General features: G+C 53.9%; 3 protein-coding genes across 4 annotated transcripts in view; 2 read left to right on the top strand and 1 right to left on the bottom strand.

Annotated features, from left to right (window-relative positions):
- Positions 1–5,268, top strand: part of WASF2 (WASP family member 2) — a 69,446-nt gene extending 64,178 nt beyond the window's left edge. Inside the window, exons 9-10 of one of the 2 annotated variants that reach the window (XR_010024208.1) lie at positions 984–1,823; positions 3,512–5,268. Coding sequence is in view for 1 of the 2 variants with exons in the window: in XM_063105274.1 (XP_062961344.1) it covers positions 984–1,141 (158 nt within the window). In the remaining variant the exon portion in view is untranslated. Of the gene's footprint in view, positions 1–983 lie in introns of both variants that reach the window. The other variant, XM_063105274.1, reaches the window with a different exon arrangement.
- An 8,412-nt stretch (positions 5,269–13,680) lies between these two features.
- GPR3 (G protein-coupled receptor 3) lies at positions 13,681–14,673 on the bottom strand. Its single transcript, XM_063107162.1, has one exon. It carries the CDS (start codon positions 14,671–14,673, stop codon positions 13,681–13,683), a length of 993 nt encoding a protein of 330 aa, XP_062963232.1.
- A 7,629-nt stretch (positions 14,674–22,302) lies between these two features.
- CD164L2 (CD164 molecule like 2) lies at positions 22,303–25,509 on the top strand. The gene is made up of 5 exons (XM_063107111.1): positions 22,303–22,390; positions 22,881–23,048; positions 23,149–23,220; positions 23,734–23,778; positions 25,361–25,509. The coding sequence occupies exons 1-5, from the start codon at positions 22,303–22,305 to the stop codon at positions 25,507–25,509; spliced, it is 522 nt and encodes a 173-aa protein (XP_062963181.1).

Genomic DNA, 25,509 nt, shown 5'->3' with positions numbered 1-25,509 from the left:
AGTGGCGGGTCTGGGACTATGGAGCCTTGTCTTTTGGAAGCTGGGATAACACAGATTGGGGGGTGGGTGAGGGGAGTTCTGTGCCCTTCCCAGGGAATAGCCTTCATTGGGTGGGGAGAGATTGGGACCTCAAGCCTCACTGGAGCCTGAAAAGAAACTTCACCCTAAAAATATGGAGATTTAGGTTTTTTCCCACTTTGATTTAAAGTAAAGAATGCTCAGCCTGGGATCTTTGAACTCCTTGAAAATGCATGCTTTGTGTATCTTTGCATGCATTTTTTTCCTTGGGGAAGGATCCTTATTTTTTATCAGGTTCTCAGAAGGGTTCTATGCCTCAGGAAAAAACAAGAATCACTGTCCCAGCGGGTACTTCTTCAGCTGGACTCTCACTCACTGACCTCCACTGCTCTGCCTTTCTTCTTCCCTTCTTTCTCCCCCACTTGTTTCTCACCCTTTTCCTCTTATCTCCTTCTCTCTTTTCTCCCCTCCCCTGCCCTCATCATCTCACTGTCCCCAACCACTTCTTCTCTGTTAGGGGTCAGGTTTGTTACCAAGGGATTGCAGTGGTTTGTTCAATTTGTGATCCTCAAGGAACTTCTAGTCTAGAGGATACAATCTAGGGCAGCTGAGCCCCATTATAATTGATGGAATTTGAGTGCCTGCTAGGTGGGGTATGGTGCCCACTCAAAACCCTTGAGAGAAAGTACTGTCCTAACCAGCCTGAGAGTAAGCAAGCCAGGAAGGACAGCAGGCTTCCTTTCAGACACATCTATCTGTTGCACCCAGGCCACCAATTTTATAAAACCCCATCTTTACTTATTTTTCTGCTAATCTCCTTTCCCTCTTTGCTTTCCCCAAGGGTCCTCCTTTTCTCTGTCCTTTCCAGTGCTCCCCCGTGAGTGGCCACTCCCCCTTACCCAGTCCTGGATGGATACTGAGGCTGAGGATGTGCCTTCTCAATCCTTCTCTGTCTCTCCCACTAGGCTTTCAGCTACGCAGGGTTGAGGAGCAGCGGGAGCAAGAGAAGCGGGATGTTGTGGGCAACGACGTGGCCACCATCTTGTCACGCCGCATTGCTGTTGAGTACAGCGACTCAGAAGATGACTCCTCTGAGTTTGATGAGGACGACTGGTCGGATTAATTTTTACTCCCTGATGCCCACCTCCTTTTTCTTTCCTTCCTACCTGCCTTCTTTGATGCCTACCCCAACAGTCCCCTGGGGGAAAAGGAGAGGGGAAAAAAAAGAATTTCAAGGGGCCAAAGCCTTCCCTGAAGCAACCAAAGATATGTCCAAGTGCTTCCTCCAAATCGACATGTATTTCCTCTCCCCATTGTCAGGCCCCTTGGGGCTCCTGAGGTTCAGTAGCTGAGATGGTCTCTCTTCAAGTGACAGTTGCGTATTGAAAGGAAGGAAAAACCCCAAAGCAGATCCCTTTGATTGGATTTCAGGTGGAGATGATGCCTTCCTCTAGGAGCCATTTTCAACTGTGGTCTTCTTCTAAAATCTTTGGCCTCAGCCACTTCAAATAATGCCAGCATCTTCTGGTCCTCAAGCAGTGAGAGTGGCCTGTGTGGACAGAGCCAGCCCCTTTCCCACACACCAAGAGGGCAGAGCAGGCCAAATGCTGTAGCAGCCAGACTGCCACACCCTTCTGCTTACCCTCTGCCCTGATCAGCAAAGCAGGGTGGGGCTGCCTTTCGTTAAGTCATCTCTATGCCTGGTATTCCCTCTGTTCCAGGAGGCATCGAGCCTCTGAAGGATGTCTCCCCTCGCCCATCCTTTTGATGCCTTTCTGAAGGCCAAGGTTGTTGCCTCCCTCTTGGTGAGTATGATGTTTAGGTGTCCCTTAAGTGCCCCTCCCTTACTCCTAGGTGCCTTCAGGCAGCACAGCCCAGTTTTAACCTCTTATGTCCATGACCAAACTAGCCCTAACACACAGGGACCTGGACCTCTACTGGCTGACAGGAGCAAAGCTTAGAGACTTGGAACTGCAGGACTGGAAGGATGGTGGAACTCTTTGGGTCCTACCCTCTTAAGGATTCTGAGACCTAGAGTTGGGAAATGACTTTCTCAAGGTCACACAGTTGACTAGTGACAAAGCTAGGGCCCAGAGTTCCTGATTCCAAGTCACCTGTGTTTTCTGGGACCAAATAATGGGCACCTGCTGGAGCCTGGGCAGAGCAGTCTTGGCTGTAAGCTATTCCAGACCTCACTGTAGGTGGGGGTCCCAGTGGGAGGGCTCAGGGCCTGTGCCAGCGCTGTCAGGGCTGCTCAGACCCTTCTAGCCTCTCTTGTAATTCTTTTTGCCCCTTTCCTATTATCAACCAACCACATGGCCCTGAGAGCTGCTGTTCTGGGGGACTAGAGGTAGTGAGAGAACGAAGAGGGTAGGCAGCTTTGACAGGTGCTGTTTTCAATTCCTCTGCAACTCCTCCCTCTTTTATTTCCCCAATTTAAGCATAGGTTCTGCCAACTATAGAAACCTCAGTCCCTCAGGCTGGCAGACTCCACCGGTACCTGCCTGGGGGGGCCTGGCAGCCATGAGGAGGGCTGAAAGGCAGAGGGACACTGGGTCCCATTTGCAGCTTCTCCCTCACTGCACGTGGTGATGTTCCCTCCCCCCTTATTCCCAGAGCTAATACACAGGTGCTATTATTCAGAAAAAAACTGATCAGCTCTGGCCAACAGTGAGGTTTCTTCTCTTCTGCCCTAACTATTGTGTAGCCTCTTATGCTGAAATAGGCTTCTCCTGGTTTCTCCGGCTTTCAGAGCCCTGAAACAAAGAGAAACAGGATCTGTCTCTACCCAGCACAGCAAATGGTTGTAGTAATTGCCAAAGCCCTCGTAAACTCCTCCGGCTTGAGGGGAGTGTGTATAATCGTGGGTACTGCCGCTGTGCCCTTGCTCAATGCTTCCTCTCCGCCTTGTTTCCTGGAACTCAGGAGGTGGGGACTGAGCCTGTAGGTGCCAGCATGCCCTCCTGCTGTGGCTACTCCAGTATACCCTCATCCCTCTTTCCAGGGCAGGTGTCTCTGGCACAGGGCTTGGTACCAGGCTCCATGCTGAGCACACCAGGCTGTGTGTGCCCCCGCCTTGTTTCCCACCCTGCACTCTGGAAGCTGAAGGTGCTTTCATCAGAACCCTAAAATGGCCGGTGAAGGTGCCCTGGCTGCAGCCCAGCAGTGGCTGGAGCAGCAGGCGGAGGGCATCCATTCTCCCAAATAGGCATCCTGGGGCCTGGCCAGGCCAGAGTTTGGGCCTAATGGCTTTGACTAAATTACCCCCATCCCCCTCCTTTCCGGAAAAGGGGGAGCCAGAGCCACTCACTATCATTCTGCTCTGACCTTGGGGGGGGTGGTATTGGTCTGGCTTCTGGAGTGGACAGAGTCCACTGTGGAAAGAGCTGGGGGCAGGAGGAGGTGGGGAGGGGCACTGCCTGCAGAAGGTAGGATTAGATCATTAGCTCAGTGACCTCCTAGGGTTTCAATGTGCTGTGTTCTCATCCTACAGCTGGTTTGGTAATGATCTGCAAGTCCCGGAGAGCAACAGCACAGCTCTGCCTGACGCTCTCATTAAAATCTATGCAGCCAAGCTCGGCACTTTGTAGCAGCCGGCCTTGCGGAGCCTCCTCAGCTCGGGGGGCTGGGGACCCAGTCAGCCGAGAGGCCCTCTGGGCTCTACCTATGCATATGTGCACCAAAAAAAATTTTCTTCTTTAAACCCAGAGCCCTATAAGATGATAAAGGACCCAGTGCAGGTAATCATGTGTTTTTGGAATACTGTAATTGTAGAATGCAAAGTTAGTGATTATTTAATCTGGGCTGAGGCTGGTAAGAGTATGTAACAATGGTCCATAAGGACTGTTACATTGAAACCAAGGAACCTCCTCCCTTCCTGGTTTGCCCAGCTCAGGGGACCTGCCCCCATTCCTGTGGCCCAGGGGCCCAGCTTCCAATCGGCAGTGTCAGAAGTGACTTGTGGCTTTGCCTTGGTCGTGAGATGGGTACATTCCAAAGAGGCAGCCTGCGGGGGTGAGGGGGAGCAGACTCAGCGATCCCTTGGAGGCCCAGAGCAGCTGGCCCAAGCTCTAGCTCGCCTCCAGCGGAAGCTTGAGCGCCCTCAGAAACGACCCTGGCCAATGTCACTGCAGAGCTGAGGTGGTGTTGTCAGGGCTAATGTGAAATCTCTTCCCGTGGCGCCTGTCCTCCGACTTTGCAGCGCCAGCTTGGACAGATTGAGGTCTCTGTGGCTTTGGTGACCCTGCTTAAGCATTCCCACCGTGTCCCTTCTCTGCTCCAAGATTGCCTTCCACTGCAGCCCCTCTTCTGACCTCATGCCTGGTGGGGGGAGAGGGGCAGTGCTCCAAGGCTGGGGGCTTTTGCTCCTGAGAGATGGCAGGTTTCCCAGGGCATCAGGCTTTGAGCTCTACCGTGGCCCAACTGACCTGGGACCAGGTATGGCACAGAGATGTGCCTCATTCTATGCCTCCTGCCACGTTCACTTTAGCAGGGCCTCAGTGAGGGACAGGGAACAATTTTGTTATTGTATTAATTTTATTCAGTTAATTCACTTGAGAAACTAACCAATTTTTACTTTCTGTCTAGAATGATGTACATGTAGGAGAGTAAGCTATAATGCTCCCAAAGTGCCTTGTTTTCTATGATATAAATATATTTATAAGGGCATATTCCAGTGGGTTCTTGGGTGTGTTTGTCACATCAAGATTTTAGGGAGTGTAGGGCTGGCCTGTGGCTCACTTGGGAGAGTGTGGTGCTGATAACACCAAGGCCACGGGTTCTGATCCTATATAGGGATGGCCGGTTTGCTCACTGGCTGAGCGTGGTGCTGACAACACCAAGCCAAGGGTTGAGATCCCCTTACCGATCATCTTTTAAAAAAAAAAAAAAAAAAAGATTTTAAGGAGTGGACGTATTGGTAGTGGGGATACAGTCTGAAAATAGGCCCTTTCCCCCTGAGGATGGGAAAGGAGCTCTTCAGTTGGAGATCTGAGCAGTGGGGTTAAGCCAAACCCTTAAAGTGATCCTTTCCTCTTCTGCCCTGTTCTTCTCAGAGTCTTAGAAGTACATCCAGTTTTTAAGAGCCCAGTGGCTCCAAACCTGGTCTCTTGTCTTCCCTACCAGGCTCATGTTTGTACTACGTTTGTACCCCAGTGACCTGAAGGTTCCATGCAACTATTTTATGTTATACACGTGAATACATAAATGCCAACATTTTAAATAATTTGATAAAGTCTTTGTAACCAGTCAGCCACCTGTGGTGTGTGTGTGTTGTTTTAATGGGAGACGATATTAGAAGGGGGCAACGCTAATAGCCACAAGTGGCCACCAGAGCTTGGGAGGGGGCCTGGTGGGGGCTGGAAGGGCAGGAGGCTGCTGGGTGTGGGTGGTGCACCATGTGCAGGGCGGGGAGAAGCCTGGGAACCATTCTGGTTTAGGCGGAGACCTAAGTTGGGGGACTTAGAGGCCCAGAGCCCAGGCCCCCTACCCGTGAGGAAGGGGGTGTGCTGAGGCCAGGGAGACAAGCTGCTGGCAACCCTTGCATCAGGCAGGAGAGGAGCACAGGCTGAATGCTGATGCCGCCTCCCAACATCTGGACGGCATCTTGTCTGCCTCTCAGACCCAAGCAACTTACCTTAAATAGAACGACTTACAATGGAATCCGATAAAAGGTTTAGGCTGCTGCATGCCCCTTCTGCCTGGGGGAGGCGAGGGGGCTGGGTTTATATTCTGACCCCCAAAAATGACCTACCCAGGAAGCAACGGTTGTTCCGAGCACAGCTGCTGCGGGTAACTGTCCCTGGGGTAATTTATGAGCAGACACCCAGTTCTGGACCCAGCAGACACAGTGGGGTGGCCCCCGGGAGAGGGGCGGGAGCAGGGTCGGTGACTCCGCCATCATGCCTGCTGTTCAGAGAGAGAGTCACCCACTGGCATCCCAGGAGAGGGGGGCAGAAGTTTTGAATTGTCAGCAACTGCTGCGCCAGCCTCTGTGAGCTCATCGCTGGAGGTGGGAATGCCGGGGGGGGGGGGGGGGGGGGGCATAGAGCCGGCTCGCCTCTGCAGAGCCTGCCCCTGTCGCCCCCCACCGCTGCTCAGGCCTGTGTTTAGTCAGCACTTGGCTTCCCGAGGCCGGTGACTGACAGGCAGCCAGACGCCCGCCCTGGCAGAAGACAAAATGGTTGTGTCGGGAGCCACCCTTGCAAGGGAATTGGAGGAAAGGAATGTGGTTCTGGGAAGCCCGAGGCCTGAGCTTGAATTCTAGCTCCGCCACCTGGGAACTGTGACCCTGTGCAAGTCACTGCACCTCCTTGGTCTAATCCTCAGAAGAATGAGCGTTTATTGAGCACCCACTGCATGCCAAAGACTTCATATACTTTATTTCAGTCTTGAGAGGCAAGAGTTGTCCGTTTTACACGTGAGAAGAACGGGTTCCCAGAGGTAAAGTGAGTTGCCTAAGATCATGCAGCTGACCAGGAACAGAGCCATGGCACGTGGGGTCTCTCTCAAGCCAGAGCCCAGGCCCTGTCCACCATTCTATTTAAACAGCTGAAGAATCTCTCCATCCAGAATCATGGTCTTTAGGGGAGTTGCAGGGGCATGAAAGCTTTCAATTCTTATCTACCTTACCTACTGGTGCCTATTTTACATGTGCAATAACAGATGATTTTTGCTATTGCTTCGAAATCAAGCAAGCTTGACTGAGGACCCAGCTATCCTAGGCCTTAAAACAGGAAGTACCCTACACCGTCGGCTACCTGGGAACAAAGTGGGTTCCTTAGGTATGGGCTGGGGCTTCACACAGGCATCCGCTGCCCAGTATACACAAACACACGCACACATTCATTTACACACATTTACGCTTACCCAGACGTGTACATGTAGAGGCACATGTTGAGTGGGCACACATGAGAACCCAGGCCCAGGGACACATGCACACATTGTGCACAGGCCCCTGCCTTTGTGCGAACAAGGACACAAGTCAGCATACAATTACAGGAGCACACATAATAGCAGGCAAACCTTAAACAGTCCCTACTCACTGCCTCCACCAGTTCCTCACTGCCCCCTCCTGGCTGCCCAGTGGCCAGGGCAACCTGGCACATTTCCTAGAAGTTCTGCTCTGGGGTGGTTGTCAGCTACTTCCTTCCCAGATCACGAGGCTGGGATTAGTTTCAGGTGCTTGCCCTGGACTGCCCCTCAGCCCCAGGAGATTTGGGTGTCTAGAGGGTGTTCTTCAAGTTTAAGGACAAAAAGGCTTTTAACAACCAAAGGAAGCCTTCATGGTAGAATTATCAGTCCTATGGTGACAGAAGGGCAGGTAATACTTGGGGCAAGGGGTCCTGCATAGACACTCTCCCATTTCAGCGGCAGCGATCCTTGCCCTTACCTAAGGAGCTGTGCACACATGTGCTCACAGTCTGCATCCATAATTAAAGAGAAGCACGCTTCCTGGCTAAGTCAGAGGTCGGGTCTTCTAGCTCCTTCCTTGCCACTACCTCTCTGGGCCTCAGCTTTCTGACCATTTCAACAGAGTTGACCGTGATGACTTTTGCTGCCCCTCCATTCCGGTATTTCACCATCTTAGGGACTGATATGGCTCCCAGACATGTGTGTCTGAGTAAAGCACATCCATAAGCACGACCCCATCGATGCCTCAGGACAGTCTTGGAAGTATTACCAACACACAGCTTTTTATTCCTATTTTACAGATGAGGGAGGCAAGGCCCAGAGGGGCACAGCAACTTGCCCAAAGTCACAGAGCAAGCTGGCAGTAGACATGGAAATAGAAACTCTCTTCTGTCCAATGTCCCAGACTGCCTATAAGGGAGCAGCATGCCTTGTGGGCTTGGGCCCAGAGCCAAGGGGCCTGGAACTTACAGAGGAGAAAGCCAGAGACTTTGCCCTTTTGTCTGGGAGCACCGACAGAGTCCCTGTGGCTGCCTGAATGTTTGGAGGGAACTCAGAGGAGGTCCCAAGCTTAGGCATGTAGCATGGAGGCTAAGAAAAGGCAACTTGAAACCTGGGTGGGTTCCACCACTCCTCCCCCCAACAGTAAACTGAGCAGACCTCAAGCTTCCTTTGAAGCAAAGCCGGAGACAGGCTAAAGGGGGTTCTTCCTAGCCTGTGACCACTTGGTGGCTTGTTCACCAAGACATGTACACATGTAAGTGGTAGTGTGTGCATGTCTGGACTCCACGTGTGTGCACTCAACGTGGATGCATGTGCATGCATGCCTACAAGTACACTTAGGAGAACATTCATTACATGTAACATGTAAATGTATGTGTTTGCAAGCCTGTATACATGTAACTGCATTTGTTTGTTTAGTTGAGGTATATTTTTGTATGTTCAGATGTTCATTAAAAATGGAGTCTGCATATCTGGCAGGTGACTATGCACATATAAAATTTTGCTTGTGTGCATACTTGGTATGTTCACAATTGTACTTGGGTATGTGCAAATGTCCACATGTACTGGTGTGTAGAGTGGGGTGGAATATGTGTACACACATGACTGGTGAGTGTGTGTAAATGTGCATGCAGGGATGGCTTTATGTGACTGTGTGCACAAGAATCATAGGAGTGCCTCCCAAGAGCCAGGCACTGGGCTCACAGCACTCCCACCTTCACTTCACACATGCACACAATTCCCCAGTCCCATCCTGCTTGGCCAATTTGCAGCAGAAGCAGCTCGCTCCCAGCTCCCGAGAAGGCCTGCAGCAAAGTCAAGGAGCTGGTGGCCAATTAGCAAGGGGGTTAATCAAGGATCTGGGGACCCCCAGGGGGCGGGAAGCCAAAGGCAGGCATTGGGGTTGGCAGAAGCATGAGCTGCCTGTCATGAGGCTGGGGGAGTGGGGGAACTGGGAGAGAGTGCTGAACCGGCCTGTTGGTGCTGGAAACCAAGGGCTGGCCTCTGAATCTGTGATTGCTGAGCACTGACAGCAGCAGAACACATGTACAAGTGTGTGTGCACTGTGTGTGAAAGGACATGTACATGCACTCAAGGCCTTGAGTGTGATCCTGCATGCAAATGTGTATACAGGACTATAGACACCATCTGTATACACAGGTGCAGTTTTCTGTCTGTGTATATGTGGGTGTGCAGTGGTGTGCAAATGGGTTTGGGTACTCATGCATGTCTAGATCTGTGTGCACATGTGTATACAAGAGTCTCTGTGTATACACGTGTGCAAGGGCCTGTACATACACTCAAATATAAGCTCCAGCACGAAAATGTGCACAGAAAGTTGACGTGGTCTGTGTATACATGTGCAATGATGTATCTGTGTGCACAAGTGTGTGTGCACTCTTATGCAGATGTGTCTGTGTATACATGCGTGTCTGAATGTGTTTGTGTGTGTTTGCTCTGAACAGCCAGGGACCTGGACGCCCGTATGTGTGTCTGTGTGTGCCCTTGTGCATGTGTCCGTGTTTGTGCAGGTCTCAGCACAGAAGGAGCTGGGGGATGCGGGCTGGCGGTCTCCAGTCTCCAGGAGGGAATCTGACAGACGAGCCTTGCCGCAGCCCCCGGCCCCGGGAGCCTGTTTTCCAGCCTGCGGAAGCTGTGAGCCCGTGAACTCATCTTATATTAATAGCTGCTGTCTCCTCACTTATTGCAGGGAGAGGCGGTCATGGCCCCAGCGGGGGCTCAGCATTCGGGGCTGCCCCCCCACACCACATAGGACCAGAGGAGAAGGGAAGGAGAGATGGGCCCCACCCCCATCCCAGGGCCTACTGCAGCAGGAAGGTGGGGCTCTAGGCCTTCCCCCAATTCAGGGAGCCCCACTGCCCAGCTCACCCTCCTGGGCCTCTGTAGCTGGATGGGATCAGGCATGGGGGATGGAAAGCTGGCAGGGACAGAGAGGCTGGGAGGCTTGGCTACCCCTCCCCAAACACATACACACACACGCACACACGCACACCCAACCTGTGGTGCTGAGCAGCCCCTGGCTGAGCACCAGAGGAGTCTGAGGCAGAAAGAAACATAGGAGGCTTAAGTCTGAGGGGGAAGACGCAGTCCTGCTGCTAGGGGCTCTCACTCTGAAGCAAAAGACATGACCCTGCTTTCAGGGGCCCTCAGTCTAAGGCAAGAGACAGAGTCCAGATCTCAGGAGTTTCCAGTCTGAGGAGGGAGATATGACCTTGTATTCAGGAGCCCCTAGTTTTAAGGAGAGATCTGCTTTCAGGAGCCTTCAGTTTGAGGGGACAGGTATATCCCTTCTCTCAGTGGCCCTTAGTTGGAGGAGGGACACACAGCCCTGCCTTCAGGGGCCTCCACTCTGAGGAGGAAGGCAAGACTGCTCCTCAAATGTTCACTCAGGAAGGTGTAGTAAGGTGTATTGTATTCATCACAGCTCCATGGCCACAGCAGGGCTCAGCTGCACAGGCTTCCTGCAGGAATCATGGGGCAGGGGCACAGGGAGGACCTGCGTCTGCAGAATCCCAGGAGGAGGGAAAGCCCAACCAGTCCACTACACGCAGGCTCCAACCTGAAGGACAGATTCAGACAGCCCTCAGGGTGGGCCCAGGACCCAAGACAGAGGCCCCAGATGCAGGCTCCCAGAAATGCCTCAGACCCAGCACAGACAGAGAAAGACCATCAGCACAGGGGCCCAACACAGACCCTCCCAGACACAAGGATGGCAGGCAGTAGGAGCCTGCTTGGGCCCTGGAGCTGGAAGCAGGGCAGGAGAAGCAAAGGGCCCAACCCCATCCAAGGCAGCATGGGCACCTGCTGGGGGCTCCTCAGGAGCATGGGGGGGGAGGGGAGCAAGAAGGCCCTTCCCTCCATGGCCCCTCCTAGCATCTGGGGGGGTCACCTGGACACCCTCAGCTACTCCCCAGCCTGGGGACAGGCCTTCCTACCCCAATTTCCTTGCTTGCTGCTTCTGAGTTTTTCCTGGAACCCACTTCCTCAACCAGGAAAGAAACTGAGTTGGAGTCAGATGTACCTGGGTTCAAATCCCAGCTCAATTCCTTACTAACTATGTGACTTTGGGCAAACCAAATGTCACCTTTCAGGGAGGCCTTTCTTGGCCATCTTTATTTAAATATAACTCACATAATCAGTTGGCCCGTTAGCTCAGTTGTTTAGTGTACAGACTTACAACCCCAGGTCACAGGTTCTGATCCCTAGACCGGCCAGCCGCTAAATAAAGAAATAAAAATTACTCACATACTTCCTATCCTTCCCTACTTTATTTTTCTCCAAGGACTTATCTAACATTACATTTTTTGGAAACTTTTCTGTTCATTGCTATTTCCCTCAACTAGAATGTAAGCTGTCCACAGGAGAGCAGTGAGTGAATGGAAGTTCATGACTCTCAGAGCCTCAGTTTCCTCTTTTGTAAAACGGGGAGAGCAATAGTACCCACCTGAAGCCAGCGAGATGTGTGAAATGTTTGGGTCCAAGTTTGGCATAGGGGAGGTGCTTACTGAGTGGGGTCTTTCCCAGAGACCTTCCAGGAAGATAGGGAGAGAGGATAGGGCTCAGCCTGACCTGGTGGGGCCTCCCCACATTGTGCCTGGGCCTGGTGGCATGTCCACCTGCCTTGAACTCCTGTGGCCATTCTTAGAGAAGGGTCTTCAACACCAGGCAAAAGAGCTCTCTCTGTCCAGGGAAATGGAGAAAGACCTGCATCCTAGCCTGGCACAGCTGTGTGACTTTGAATCGTGAACACATGGCTGCTCCTCTTTGGGCCTCGTCTCCATCTGTGTGATGAAGGGGTGGGCCAGAAATGCTCCGAGGGCCCCACCTCCAGGCTTTGCCCAACCGGAAGGCCTGAGAGGCTGGGAGTCTTGGCTAATCAGTTTCCTCTTCAGCCACACCCCAAACCTGCTCCTGCCCTTGCCAGATAAACACATTCTTTCTGTGGTCCTCTTCCCCTCGCCAAACACCCAAACTCGGCCGTGCACACATATAACCCCAAAGGCACACGCTTATAGACAAGAAACTTTTGCATAGACAAGAAGCTCTTCCAGCTCCAGATTGACCCCATCCAACCACCTCCTAAATGTGGCCCAGTGACCCTGAGAATGAACTCCACCTTAAATCAGTGTCCAGAATATCCTAAGCCCCAGGCTTTGGAAGGAAGGAAATGAGAGGCCATTGCCCCGTAGACAGAGCACAGATTCTAGAAACAAATATTCCAGGTTTGAATCCTAGCTGTACCACTTTCTAGCTGAATGACCCAGGGCCAGTCACCGACTGGAGAAAATATGACTTGTGCCACAGAATGCTTGTTAGGCATAAGTGAGGCAGCACTTAGCGCAGTGCCTAGCATACAGTGGACACCCACTATTAGGAGGGGCTATTATTATTAAGGAAACTGACATACTTTGAACATAGTCTTCATGACAAAGCCCCAAACCCATCTAATGTGGGATGGATGTGGGCATCTTCAACCCAAGAAGGGCCAACATCCTGATTCCTGCCCCTAGGGGGAGGAGAGGTCCTTGCCAGCCAGTGCCCGGGTCTGAGTAGAGGGGCACTGTCATCCTTGGGGGGAGGGGGGGCGGTCACCGGCCAGCCACACTCTACACTGGTTTTCCAGCTTTCCGGACCCCTCACGCCTGGCCTGACCCTCTCATTTCAGGCTACCTCCCACCAGGCCCCACTCCACACCCTCCACACAAACATACAGAAATATATTTATCACAAAATCATTTTTTATTGAGTTGGGTTGGGGACAGGAACAGGGAATACACTGGGGGCCATAACCCGGTTGGCAGAGGGATGGGGTGTTGGCTCATGCCCTGCCTCCTCTAGGGCACCCCAAGGTGAGGCCTGGCTCCCAGGCCATGGCTGTGGCTCTGGACACCAGGCTGGAGAGGAGTTGGGGTTGCATGTTCTGGTCCCAGTTGCCTGGCCGGGTTGCAGTTTCCCCCAAACGGCCACCAGAGGGCAGCCAGCCCCCAGCGCAGAGGAATTCTCGGTTGCTCAGGTGATGGCTTTTTAAAAAAATAAAAAACCAGAGGCTGGTGTGTTCCCCCTGTAAACCCGAGGGGGGCGGGCCTGGGGAGAAGACTCTGGTTTCTATGATCTCTTCGATAAAAAATAAGCAAAAATAATAACAAAATATGTGGTTTCTCTTTCTCCCTTTCCCCCCTCCAGGAATTGAGGTCAGAAATGGGGGTATAAGGACTGGGGGTACCCTGGTATGGCCTGGATTTCAAGATGTGGGTCTCTTTTTTTCCCCTTACCACCCATAAATAAATTTATAAATAAATAAACCATAAATAGATACTCTCTTTGTATGTGCACATATATACATAGATAAATCTTTCTCTTATCTAGGCAACTCAGTGACTAACCTCTCTTTAGCTCAGCAATTCAAAAATAAAGTGACACGGTCAAGGTCAAGTTTGGGAGAGGGACTTGGAATGGCAACTATAAAACTCCCAGCATTCTGGAACTGCAAACCAGCTGGGCCGTGGACCATTTCTGAGTGCAACGCTGACCACCTGAACATTCTAGAACCATGGAGCCAACTGGGCCCCCCAGGGATCTGAACAGAAACCTGAAACACCCAATGTCCTAGAACTCCAGAACCAGCTGGGTCTTGGGGGGTGTGGAGCTGGGGGTTTGGAATAAAGCCTGGAGAACCTAACATTCTAGAATTCTGTAGTGATCAGGGCTGAAGGGTCGCCAGGGACGCAACTAGACATCACTGGGGGAGCGGGATCGGAAGGGGATCTTGGAAGAGGAACAGCAGCAACAGATGGCCCACAGCACCTTCTGCACGTCCTGGTTGCGGAAGGCATAGATGATGGGATTGATCATGGAGTTGTAGGTGGCGGGGAGCAGGGTGAGATAGGTGTAGAGGGGCGGGGAGTGGGCATCGCCCAGCAGGCAGTAGACGGTGAAGGGCAACCAGCAGGCAGCAAAGGCGCCAAGCACCACAGCCAGTGTGGCAATGCCCTTGCGGGTGGCCACATAGTGGGAGGCAGGCAGCAGGTGTCGCTGGAGGGCAATCTGCTGGGCATGGCGGCAGATGATGCGGCAGATCTGGGCATAGAGCTGCAGCATGATGCCAAACACCATGAAGAAGGCAATGGCCAGGACCACCAGATGGTTCTTGGAGAGTGGATATACCACGCCACATGTGATCAGGCCATCTAGGCAGTTCCAGGCTAGCACAGGCAGCAGCCCCAGGCCCAGGGCACCCCCCCACACTAGAGCCAGCATCACGTAGGTCCGTGTCACTGTTGTCTCCGAGTAGTAGGTGAGGGCATTGTACAGAGAAAGGTAGCGGTCAACAGTGATGGCCAGTAGGCTGCCGACACTGGCAGTAAAGGCCATTGCCAGCACACCCACCAGCACCAGGCTCATCTCCGCCGAGCCAATGCAGAAGACAGCAGCAAAGTGTAGGACCAGGCCTAGGCCTGCCAGCAGGTCTGCCACAGCCAGGTTGCCCACTAGCAGGAACATGGGGGCGCGGAAGGTGGGAGTGCCCACGATGATGGCCACCACCAGCGCGTTTTCGCAGGACACCAGGGTGCCTGAGATGCACAGCACCACATCCCAGGCCCTGGGTGAGGGCAGTGTTGTAGCTGGGCCCGTGGGACCCTCTGCTGGGCCCACACTGCTCACGTTCACGTTGTCAGAGCCAGCTGAGAGCCAGGCCAGGGGGCTGCCTGCACCCCACGTCATGGTACCTGCAGGAGAAAGGCCCTGTGAGAAGCTGGCAGGGCTGGGTAGTGGGAGGAGGGGTCTGGAGGGGGTGAGGTGCCCTGCAGGATAGGTGGTAGGAGTCTCTCCTCAGAATACCTGGTAGGGTCCCAATGCCTTGTCCCCTCATTCATGACCTGAGGCTCTTCCCAGGTTAGCTTTGTCCTCTCCAATGCCCCCAGGCCTCTAAACAGGTGGTGTCTTTTCCTGGGGATCCCTGTTCTGGGTCTGTTCACCTTCCCTTCCAATCCTTTAAGGTCCTGCAGGCCTCTTTTTCCCACGTGTGTGACCAGAGAAGGACCAGAAGAAGGATTGCCATACATGAATGGGGGCCCATAGGATCCAGAGGGTGCCCCTGAAAGGCTCAAGACTGGGGGAGAGAAATACTTCTCAACTGTGAGGGCAGCTCTGCTCCCTCCCATCAGAGAGGATGACGCTGGCTCCTTTCTGAGACTCCCAGACCCCTCACGATTCTCAGTCCTGCCAGCCCCAGGCTCCGCCCCCAGGGAATGCGCGTGAAGCTCCCTCCAGCCTCACCCCACGCTCCTAGGGTAACAACACTTGGGAATTCAGCCCCACCCAACACACCTCCTCCCAGACGTCTGTCTGGACCGGCTGGACCCCTCTTTCTGCCTGAATCTCCAGGTCTCTGGAACAGACACCCCCCCACTGGAAGCCTGGGTCCCTGAGTCAGACCTCTGCAGCCCGGACACCTGGATCTTGAGCCTGACTCCGCCTTCTGCCCTGATGTCTGGATGCCTAAGTCAGGCACCTCCTGCTGCTCAGACGCCGGGGTCCCTGCCCCAGACGCCTCCTGCCGGCCCAACCTCAAATAACCATCCGTCCCTCCAGGACCTCGGGTCCCTGCAGGAATGCTCAGCCTTCGCCAGGTCACCCAGCTGACGGCTACAGCACCCAAACTCTTGGGCCCCAGCCTGCTAACCCAGCATCCCGGCCGCGACCTCCGACCCTAGCCAGCAGCCTTCCGCCGGCCCAGAGTCCTAGGATCCTGCGTGCCCTCACGGATGCCTGGTGCCCGCCGCGGGGCCCGCTACTCACTGCTCAGGACCGGGCGCAGCCGGGCCGCGGGGAGGTTCGGCGCGGGTCCTGGCGGCTCAGGGTGTGCGCGGACCCGGAGAAGCCCCCGCGGCCGCGGGAGAAGCGGCGTGAGTCACGCCGCCCCGCCCCCGGCCACCGGTTGTGTGACGTCACTGCCCGCTTGGCCAATGGGCGCAGCGCGCTGGGGCGCAACGCCGGCTGCGCGGCATAGTAATGAGGCCTCGCACCGCCCGCTCCCCCATTCATAAAAAGCGACCGTGGCCGCGGCGCCGCCCCCTCCCGAGTTGGCCCGTACTGTCCTTGACGCTGCGCCCTCTGCGGGCCAGGGGTTTCGGGGGCTCTGGTGAGAGAGCCTTGGGGAAGTCTCAGGGAAGCTGCAGGGGATGTGGGAGGCGGAGCGGAAAGGGCACCCAGATAGGCTGTGGAGTGATGGGACCCTCGGGTGGCAGAGACAGGCTGACGGAATCTAGGTGACGGAGACCGAGTGATGGGACTGAATGGGCGTCCCTGATGAGGATGACGGGGTTGCCGAGAGGAGGGGGCTCTGAGGTGACAGTGACAGGAGCACAAGGGAGCAGAAATGTGGGTGGCAGTGACAGTCTGAGCATGGTGACAGGATCTTGGGGGATCGTGGCCGTGGGACGCCGAGGGTAAAAGAGGAAGCCCCGCGGCAGCCACAGCAGTGTCAGTGTGACTCTGCAGCATGATGGAGTACAGGGTTCCCACGGTAGGAAAGACGGTGGCAGGGAGGACAGACCGTCCAGGTGATGGGACTTCAGGTCACCATGACCCTGTGAGAAGTGCTGAGGTATTGAGGTGACAAAGTCATGAGGGTTGTAGAAGATATCAGGTGACTGTGGTGAGTGGGCCCCAGGGTGAGGGAGACAGGGTAGAGGGTCTGGACTGACAGTGACTGAAGTTGCTGTCAAGGCAGGTCCCGTGATGCTGGGGCTGGGATAAGGATCTGGGTGACGTCACTCATGTCAGCCCAATAGCATCCTCACAGCACAGGAGGGGTGGGCCTGGCAAGATTTCAAAGCCTGAGTTATTTATTCAAGGATCTGGAAAGCCAGCATGGTGGGGTGGGGGGCACTTCCCTGAAGCAGCAGGAGATGGGGAGCCAGGAAGAACTCGAAAGCAGAAAACCTGACAGCTCAGTCCTCAGGGCAGACGCCTCTCAGCCTCCCATTTTAGGCACCCAATCCTGCCTGTCCTCAATCCCAGGGACCCACCCCAGCAGACTTCTCCAGGTGTAACAGATGTGTCCGTTTGGGGAAGGGGAGCTGCCTCCTCCTCCTCCCTATGTCTCTAACTTTGATCCTCACTAGAATCATCCAGGCCTGTGGGAGGGGGATGGGGAGGAGGATCGGGTTTGGGGCTTGATGAAACAAGTGGGGCCCAGATCCCAGGCCCCACCTGACTCCTCTCCCCATCACAGCACCACTGAAGCTCCCAAGTCAGGGTCCGCTGCGCAGGCTTGGGGCTTGGGTGTGGGGCAGTGGGGAAGGCTGGTGGCAGGGAACATGGGAAGAGGAGGGGGCCGGGGCTAGGGAAGATGATGTTTTTCGGGTTGGATGTGGTGAGTTTGGGGTGCTAAGCAGGTGGAGGTGTTCCGGAGTGTAGACTGGATTCAAATCCCAATTCCTCCATTTCCTAGCTGTGTTACTTTGGGAAGTTTCTTAGGCTCTCTGTGCCTGTTTTATCATCTATAGAATAGGGATAATATTGGTACCTGCCTCATAGGATTGTTGGGAAGGGGCCAGCATGTTATCAGCACTGGCTATGTGTTGGCTATCATTGATATATCTGGCCAATGGAGGACACCTGAGAGGCATAGGTGTGCAGGTGGTAACAGAGAGGGCCTAGAGGCAGCTGACATCACCCAGGGGAGAGAGCAGAGTGAGGGGGGGGCCTTGGGGAACATGCCACTCAAGGCACAAACTGTGGATGAGGGCGTTCCTGTTCCTGGACCTTTGCACTCGCTGTCCCATCTGCCTAAAACCCCTTTGCCTCTCATCCAGGTCTCCAGGTCTCTGCTGCCAAATGCCCAAAAAAAGCCCCAAAATGGGCTTCTCTGACCTCTATCCCAGATTATCACTCCCTTTCCCATCACTCTCCCTTTCTCTTGATTTATTATTTTTCAGAGCATGTAGCTCTCCTGAAATTACATATTTATTCATGTTTATTTGTTTGTTTCCTTACTACGTGTCAGCTCCATTAGAGTGTAAGCTCCATGAAGGTAGTGACTACGTCCTATTTTCTGCTGAGAACAGTGCCTGACAAGTAATGGGTGTTTCATAAGTATTTGTTGACTGGATGATTAAACTAAAAAGGAACAGCTGGAGAAAGAAGGAAGACACAGGGAGAGTAGGAGTACACCTGGTGTTAAGGAAGGTGGGGGTGTCAGAGAGGAGACAAGGGCATCAGCACCCCAAGACTCAGGTATCCACTTTCCCCCTGATCAGAGCTGGTTCTCAGTAGAGCTCTGGTCTAAGAGAAGTGTGAAGGCTGCTAGGAAGGTGGCAAGAAAGGGGTGCATGGGAGACTATCTTCTGCTATTCTGGATGTCAGTGATATATTTCTTGAAGTTTTCATAGTGTATTAATCCTCTGGTGCAAAATTTGTACCATCACTGCAGATAAAACCATTGCAGAATCTTTCTGTTTTCCAGCTTCAGCATTGGCCTTTGGGGTCCCTCAGACTGTCTTCATTCTGTTCTTGAGTTCCATTAGCAGTTTTCTTATGGTATTTTTCTTCTCATATGGGCCATGTCCTGCAAGTCTGTGTTTGGATTACTTTTTCTTTGCATAATCCAAGGAACAGTAAATCATGCCCAAGCCGACCGGCCACCACCAAAACGGGCTCTGAATCCAACTACAAAGATGACCTCCAGTGTGGTCTTGTATATTTTTGGCTAGTTTTTCCCAAATTTCTGTGAAGGTACTGGTGCCCTCCCAGGGTGAAAGGCATCAATGATCATTTGTTCCGCTGAAGTAGTTGGTTGGTAATGAACTTCCTGATCCAAACAGTTACTGTGTCCGTCACAATGGAGGTTGATTCTCAGGCAGCCAGGGAGGAAAAGACTGCAGTGACATTTCTAACCCTGAGAAACCCCAGAGACCCAAGAGCCTGAAGCGAGGCTAGGATTTTCACATGCATGCTCTCTCTCTTGCATTAAACTGCCCCTGCTGACAAGACAATTGGGCCATCGCTGCCAATCAGGTCCCTCCTCCCTGAAGAGCTGCTCTCTAGAGGAAGAGGCAGCCCTTTGATTCTTGATTCTTGATTCCCCACCCCCTGATTCTTCCCCACCATTGATACCCTCTCCAATCCTTCCCACCTTCCAGGTGCTGTCAGCTGAAGCCAGATCCTTCTGTAACCAAATCCAGTGTGCCTTCCATTGTAGCCCAGATCTTACCCTCTCCCCAGAAGGAGCTAGGGGTAGTTTGACTTGGGCTGACAATACCCGCAGTTCCCCAGGTGGCCACCAGATGGCTGTGAGCACTCACTTCCAGGTGAGGCTTCTTTCCTTACCTACCTTCTCCATCAGTCTGGGGAATTCTTTGGGCCTAAATTCTAAAGGGAGGTGTGTGTGTGCATATGCATGTGTATGTGTGTCAAATAATCTCCACACCTAAGCCCCTTGTCCAAGACCCGAGGGTCTGGGCATCGTCAGTGCGTGCATTCTTAGCACAGACCCATCCCCTCAGCCAATATTCACTGACAGGTTCCCTGAGCTTGGATTTCGGTAAGTGCTAGGGATGGAGAGATGATCTAGCTATATTTCTGCATTTTCAACATTCAATAAATATTTATTGAGCATCTACTATTTGCTAGGCACAGAGGATACAGTAGTGAACAAAAATCCCTGCTTCTTCAAGGAGCTTCCATTTTATTTTATTTTTTATTTATTTTTTATTTTTTTAAATTTTTTATTTTTAACACTAATTTCTTTTTTATTTTATTTTATTTTATTTTGTCGATATACATTGTGGCTGATTATTGTTCCCCATTACCAAAACCTCCCTCCAGAGCTTCCATTTTAATGGGGAGAAATGAACAAGTAGGGAGCCCTTGAGGGTCTCACAGACTGGTAGGGCAGACAAATGTGTACATGAACAGTCACAACATGGTGCGGTATGGTTACTTAATAAACATCTATTTAGCTCTTACTGTATGCAAAGAGTTCACTAGGGAAGAAGATAAACGTGGTTCCTGCCTTCACAGAACTTACAGCCTAGGACACAAGTGAGTAATTAATTATACATTTGATACATGCTCTAAGGAAAAAGCAGGGGTTGTGACGTAAAATAACCAGGAGACCTCTGTTAGGTAGGGAGGTCATGGAACAAGTCAATCGAAGAGGGAATCGAAGAGTTTCAAAGAGAGGTCATGGCAAATGCAAAGTCCCTGAGGAGGGAAGGAGATGATGTGTTTGAGAACTAGAAAGGAGTCTAGTGTGTCTGGAGTCAAATGAGGAAAGGGGAGAGGTGGGTAGGAGATCATGCGGGTCGTGGAAAGCAGTGAGACAGGGGCCACTGGTGGACTTCAGCAGAGGAATGAATTGATCTGACATGTTTTCAAAGGATCACTCTGACGGCCAAGTGGAGAACAGACTGGGGGGTGGAGAGCAGAAGCCCCACTAGGAGGCCACTGCAGTCATTCAGGCAAGATATTGCAGGGACTCTAGTGAGGGGAAATCAGATGGATTCGGATCTACTAGCTGGGACAAGTGCTGAAGCAGCTCAGTTTCATCTCAGACAGGCAGAGAGGGCTTTGTGCAAGAGGTGGCCTTTTAGTGGTGTCCTGAAGGATTAGTTTGCCAGGCAGATGGAGTCTGGGGTGGAGGAAGACCCTGCAGGAGAGAGAACAGCTAGGATAAATCAAGGAGGTATGAACAGGGGGCCTGCTATTCTATCGTCTTGGACAGTAGGAAAGTGACGGGGAGAAACCAAGACAAGATAGAGAGACTTCTAGAGCCAGGAATCAAAGGGTTGTGGAGGCCAAACCATTGTTGAAAAGTTGTTAACTGGAAGAGATGGGATCAAATCTATGGTTTCAGAAGAGCACTGCACTGTGAGGGCCAGCTTGGGAAGGGGTCTGGAGGCTGAGAGGCAGTGAGGCCGGCAGGGGGAGGATGAGGGAGCAGGGCCCAGGAGATACTTAGGGGCAGAATCCAGAGGATTTTAATCTGGAGGCTGAGACAGACGGAGGAGGCGAAGATGAGACTATGATTTCCAACCTGGGTGGCTGGGGGGATGAAGGGGCCTCCCTGAGTGGAGAAAAGGGGCTGGGAAGTTTCAGGGGCCTAAGGGACACTCAGGTGAAGGTGCCCAGGAAGCAGGTGGGCCCACAGGAGGCGTAGCAGAGGGGAGAGTGGCCTCTAGCTTCATTCGACTGTGGCTTCGGCCCGCTGTGCTGTCACTGTGTGTCCCTGAACAGCCTGCAAATTGTGGACGACGAAACCCATGCCTAGGGGTTAGTTGTGGCTATTAGACAAGCAGCTGCAAGTAAAGGCTCTTCTAGAATATATATTCTGCTAGTAGTAAGTATTAGTTACAGGTGTGGCAGCGATAGAGCCAGAACTGGCCTGGAGATGGAGATTAGAGACTTGACTTTTAAATGGGGACTGCCGGCAGAGGAATGGCCAAGATGACCCCAGGAGAGTATGGAATAGGGCTAAGGACTAAACTGGGCCGCCACGGATTAAGAGGGGGTTAGGAGGAGAGGCAGATGGGGGGAAAAGGAGAGGGGAGGAGAGGAGGAAGTGCCTCCTAAGAAACCTGAGGAGCGGCTGCACAGGGAGTAGAAGAACCAAAAGGGGCTGGTGCCAGAGCAGGAGCGGTGGCCATGGGGGAAGGCTTCGGAAAGGCCTCATTGACTTAGTAATGGCGAGACCCATGACTTGGCCAGACGGTGTGGTGGACTGGAGGCAGACACGTTGGGCTGAGGGGCAGAAAGGAGGGAGCACCGAAGCTGAGGCTGCGCCACCAGAGGCGAGGGGCCAGCTGAGGCCCGTCTCAGCGGTCTCAGCGGTCATGGGGCCTGGCTGGAGGGTGCACCCAACAAGGCCTGGCCTGAGACAAACGCTGAAGGCAGGAAAATGTCCTCACTTTAAATCCAGATTTTGCCACTAACTCTGTGACTTCGAACTAGTCACTCACCACTCCTCGCCTGTGAAGCAGAGATAACAGTGGCTACTTAGAGTTTTCATGAAGCACCCGGTGGCAGCACCAAGCAACCAAGTCTGCAAATAGTCCTGGACTCCGCCCCCTTTTGTTCGAGCCCCGCCCAGATCACCGAACCCCGCCCCACCTAGCCGCGCCCACTAGCCACGCCCTTATCTGGCCCCGCCTCCGCCTGGCTCCGCCCCGAACCCACGAGCCCAGATGTACCTGGCCGCTCCCGTCGGCCCCGCCTCGACCTGGCCCCGCCCCCGCCCGGCCCCGCCCCGGTTGCCCGGGTCTCGCTCCCCACAAGGCGGCGGAGCCCAGTCAAGAAAGGCCGAGCCACGCCGGCTGTCCGCCGACCCCGGCCCCCGCCCCCGCGCCCATGGCCGCGCCGGGACCCCGCGCCTTGCGGGCTGCGCTCTGTGGCGGCTGCTGCTGCCTCCTCCTGTGTGCCCAGCTCGCTGTGGCTGGTAACGCGGGGCACGGTCTGGTTTGTGGCCCAGGCAGGGGGGACAGGCGGAGCACGCCCCTCACCCAGCCGCCTTCCCGGGAACAGTCTGGGCTTGAGGAGAGGGGGCAGGGGACTTTCCCGTCCTGTGCGGGGCTCCAGGGATGGGAGAAGGAGGCTGCAGCTGTGCGTGGAGCCCCGTGTGTACATAGGGTCCAGGTGGGGGGGATGAGTGAGCTTCAGGTGTGGGGGGGGAGGTGGCTCCAAACGTATCTGGGAACCCCAGGTATGTGCAAAGGGAGTGGGCTCTGGGTGAATGTGAAGGAGCTTCTAGATGTGTGTAATCATGTGCTTGCGGAAGCTCCAGGTGTGCAGTGGGTCTTAGGGGATCCAGGTGTGAGTGTATGTGGGAACCCAGATGTGTGCAAAGCGGCAAGAGCCACAGTAGTGGGGCAGGTGCTGCAGCTTGGCTTCAAGGAGCTGCTCCTTTCCTGCTCCCACCCTGCTTCCAGGTAAAGGAGCTCGAGGCTTTGGGCGGGGAGCCCTGATCCGCTTGAACATCTGGCCGGCTGTCCAAGGGGGCTGCAAACAACTGGAGCTCTGTGAGCGTTGTGTAGAGGGAGACAGAGCCCACAACCTCTCGGGCTGCGTGTGGGAGCAATGTCGGCCAGAGGAGCCAGGTATGGAGGTGGGCCCTCCTCAAGTCGAGTGTCCCCAACTCGCAACCCCAGGGCCTTGGGCCCTGTCCCCAAACCTCTCCCCTGCACTTTCTCCCACCAGGACACTGTATGGCCCAAGCTGAGGTGGTCAAGGAAGGTTGCGCTGTCTACAACCGCTCAGAATCATGTCCCGGTAAGGGGGTTCCCACTAGTCTAAACCAAGTTGTGGGGGAGGGGGAGTGCTGAGGTCTCCCCAGCCAGAGCCTACCTCCTGGGAGGAGCCAACCTCTCTCAGGGAGTGAACTGTGTCCACGAACAGCTGGGTCCAGTTTCAATTCTGCCTTTAGCTTGCTGAGAAGTCCCTTCCTTCTCTGGCCTGTTTCCTCATGTGAAAATTGGTACAGATGTATGGAAGGTCTGGGACATTAGCTCTTCTAATTTAAGGCATAATGAGAGTTTTGGAAGTGCAGAATGAAATGGGGGAGGGGGAGGACTGCCTGGAGGAAGTGACATCAGAGATGAGCCTTGAAGGTAGAGATGGAGGGCACATTTGGTGGCGAAAACTGTGACTAAGGCTTGAAAGTATGTTGGATGTCTGGGGCTGGGACAGGGGCCTGATCTGAATCAGCTGTCGTCTGGGGCTGGGGTCTTAATGGGAATCAGGGGCGGGGAGGGCTGTGTTATTATGGATTCCCTGTCTCCTCAGCTGCCCACCACCACCCCACCTCTGAACCGAAGACATTCACAACGGGTAGGTACTATGTGGGGGGTGGGATGTTTGGAGAACCAGAGGTGCAGGGAAAGACAGGTCGGGGCTCAGGCACTGACATGTTCTGTGACCTCAGCCCTTGACTTCTTCCTCTGAGCCTGTTTGCACATCTGTGAAATGGGTTGAACAATGCCTGCTCACAGGGTTGCTGTGAGGATTTATGAAAGGCTGCACAGTGCCCACTTCAGTGTCTGGCACACTGAAGGTGATCAGAAAACGATGGTTCCCATCCCTGGTTCTGGGAACTCAGGGTGACTCCTTTAGGACCTGTCCTTGGAACTGAGGGTGTGTAGCTGAGGTTGCTAGTGAGATGTCCTCAGTAACTACCTACTGCAAACCAGGCCCAGAGAGGGTCACGAAGCAGGTTCCAGGCAGAGCGGAACCCCGCCCCTTGGTTTCCACTGCACCTCAGGGCCTGGAGGTCACCAGACTTGGCAGGGATGGCTGAAGGGGCTCTTGGTTAATTAAAGCCGGAAACCGATCTCAGAGGCTGAATTATTGATGGCTCAGCTCCCTCGGCTCCAGCCCCAGATCAACCTTGTGTGGCTCATTTCTTCCATCTTCTGCCCCTTATTCCCCAGCGTCCTTCTCTGGAGTTCCCTGAGCTGCAGCAGGAACCCTCCGTTGCCCTTCATATTCTTAGGCCCCCTTATTCCACATACAACCTGTGGGAGGTGGACCCAGCTCACAGCTGGGCCCTGCCCACTGTCCCAGAACGATCTTCCACCCACTAGCCCTGCCCTGCTCTGGGCACCTGGCCCAGCCTGAAATCTAATCCCTGTTGGAGAAAGCAGGGTCGATGGTAATGTGGCACAGCTGGGAGCCACCCAGCCACAGCCTGGCAACTGCAGCCTGAGGCTCTATCCTGTAAGGGGCAGAGGAGAGGGTCAGGGGACCCTGCGTGAGTCCACCTCTGCCCTGTGAGATGACTTTGGCCATGTCTGGCCCTCACAGCCTGGTCCCTCCCTCAGACATACATTATCTAGTCTCCGCTTACCTGCTCGGTACGGTTTTAGCCCTGGGCCTCCACTTCTTCCTCTGCTCCTGCTCTCTCTAAATAAGGACTCTGATTTGGGTGACTCTGGGGTCTCAGGGCTTAGGGGTCCTGAAAAGGGATGATATTATCTGTATCTGGGCTCTAAACCCTAAGACCCAAGGCTGAAAGGGGCTCTGGACTGGGAGGTCTGGATGCCTGAGTTCTGGGTCCATCTTCACCCTGATGGGCTAGGGAGGGACAGGGAGGCTAGAAGGGAGCTCAGTTGCTATGTGACCCAGCCATCCCTTAGGACCATGTGATCAGGGAGTGCAGAGGGGACATGTGGCATAAAGCCACAGAGCCACTCAGGAGCACAGTCAGAGCTGAACAATGCCCTACCCTCCCTGGCTGTGACACTGTTCTTCCAGGCACTTCCCAACTGCCTGCAGGAACTGGGCTGAACTTCCAAGCCCTGTGTTCAAGGCCCCCATAGTGAGGACTGGGGCCTCAAGGGGACCTGCACTGGTGGGGCTGGGATCCCGGTCCATGGGGGCCTGTTACAACCCCCATCCTGCCTCACCCTTGTAGGGAGCCCCCAAGTCCCTGAAGCCCACAGCCCTGGCTTTGATGGGGCCAGCTTTATTGGGGGTGTCGTGCTGGTGCTGAGCCTGCAGGCGGTGGCCTTCTTCGTGCTGCGCTTCCTCAAAGTCAAGGACAGCACCTACCAGACACTGTGA

Source organism: Cynocephalus volans, chromosome 8, assembly GCF_027409185.1.
Source record: "Cynocephalus volans isolate mCynVol1 chromosome 8, mCynVol1.pri, whole genome shotgun sequence".
Taxonomy (NCBI): domain Eukaryota; kingdom Metazoa; phylum Chordata; class Mammalia; order Dermoptera; family Cynocephalidae; genus Cynocephalus; species Cynocephalus volans.
Note: the sequence above shows the minus strand (reverse complement) of the source record. Positions and strands in the feature narration are given on the sequence as shown.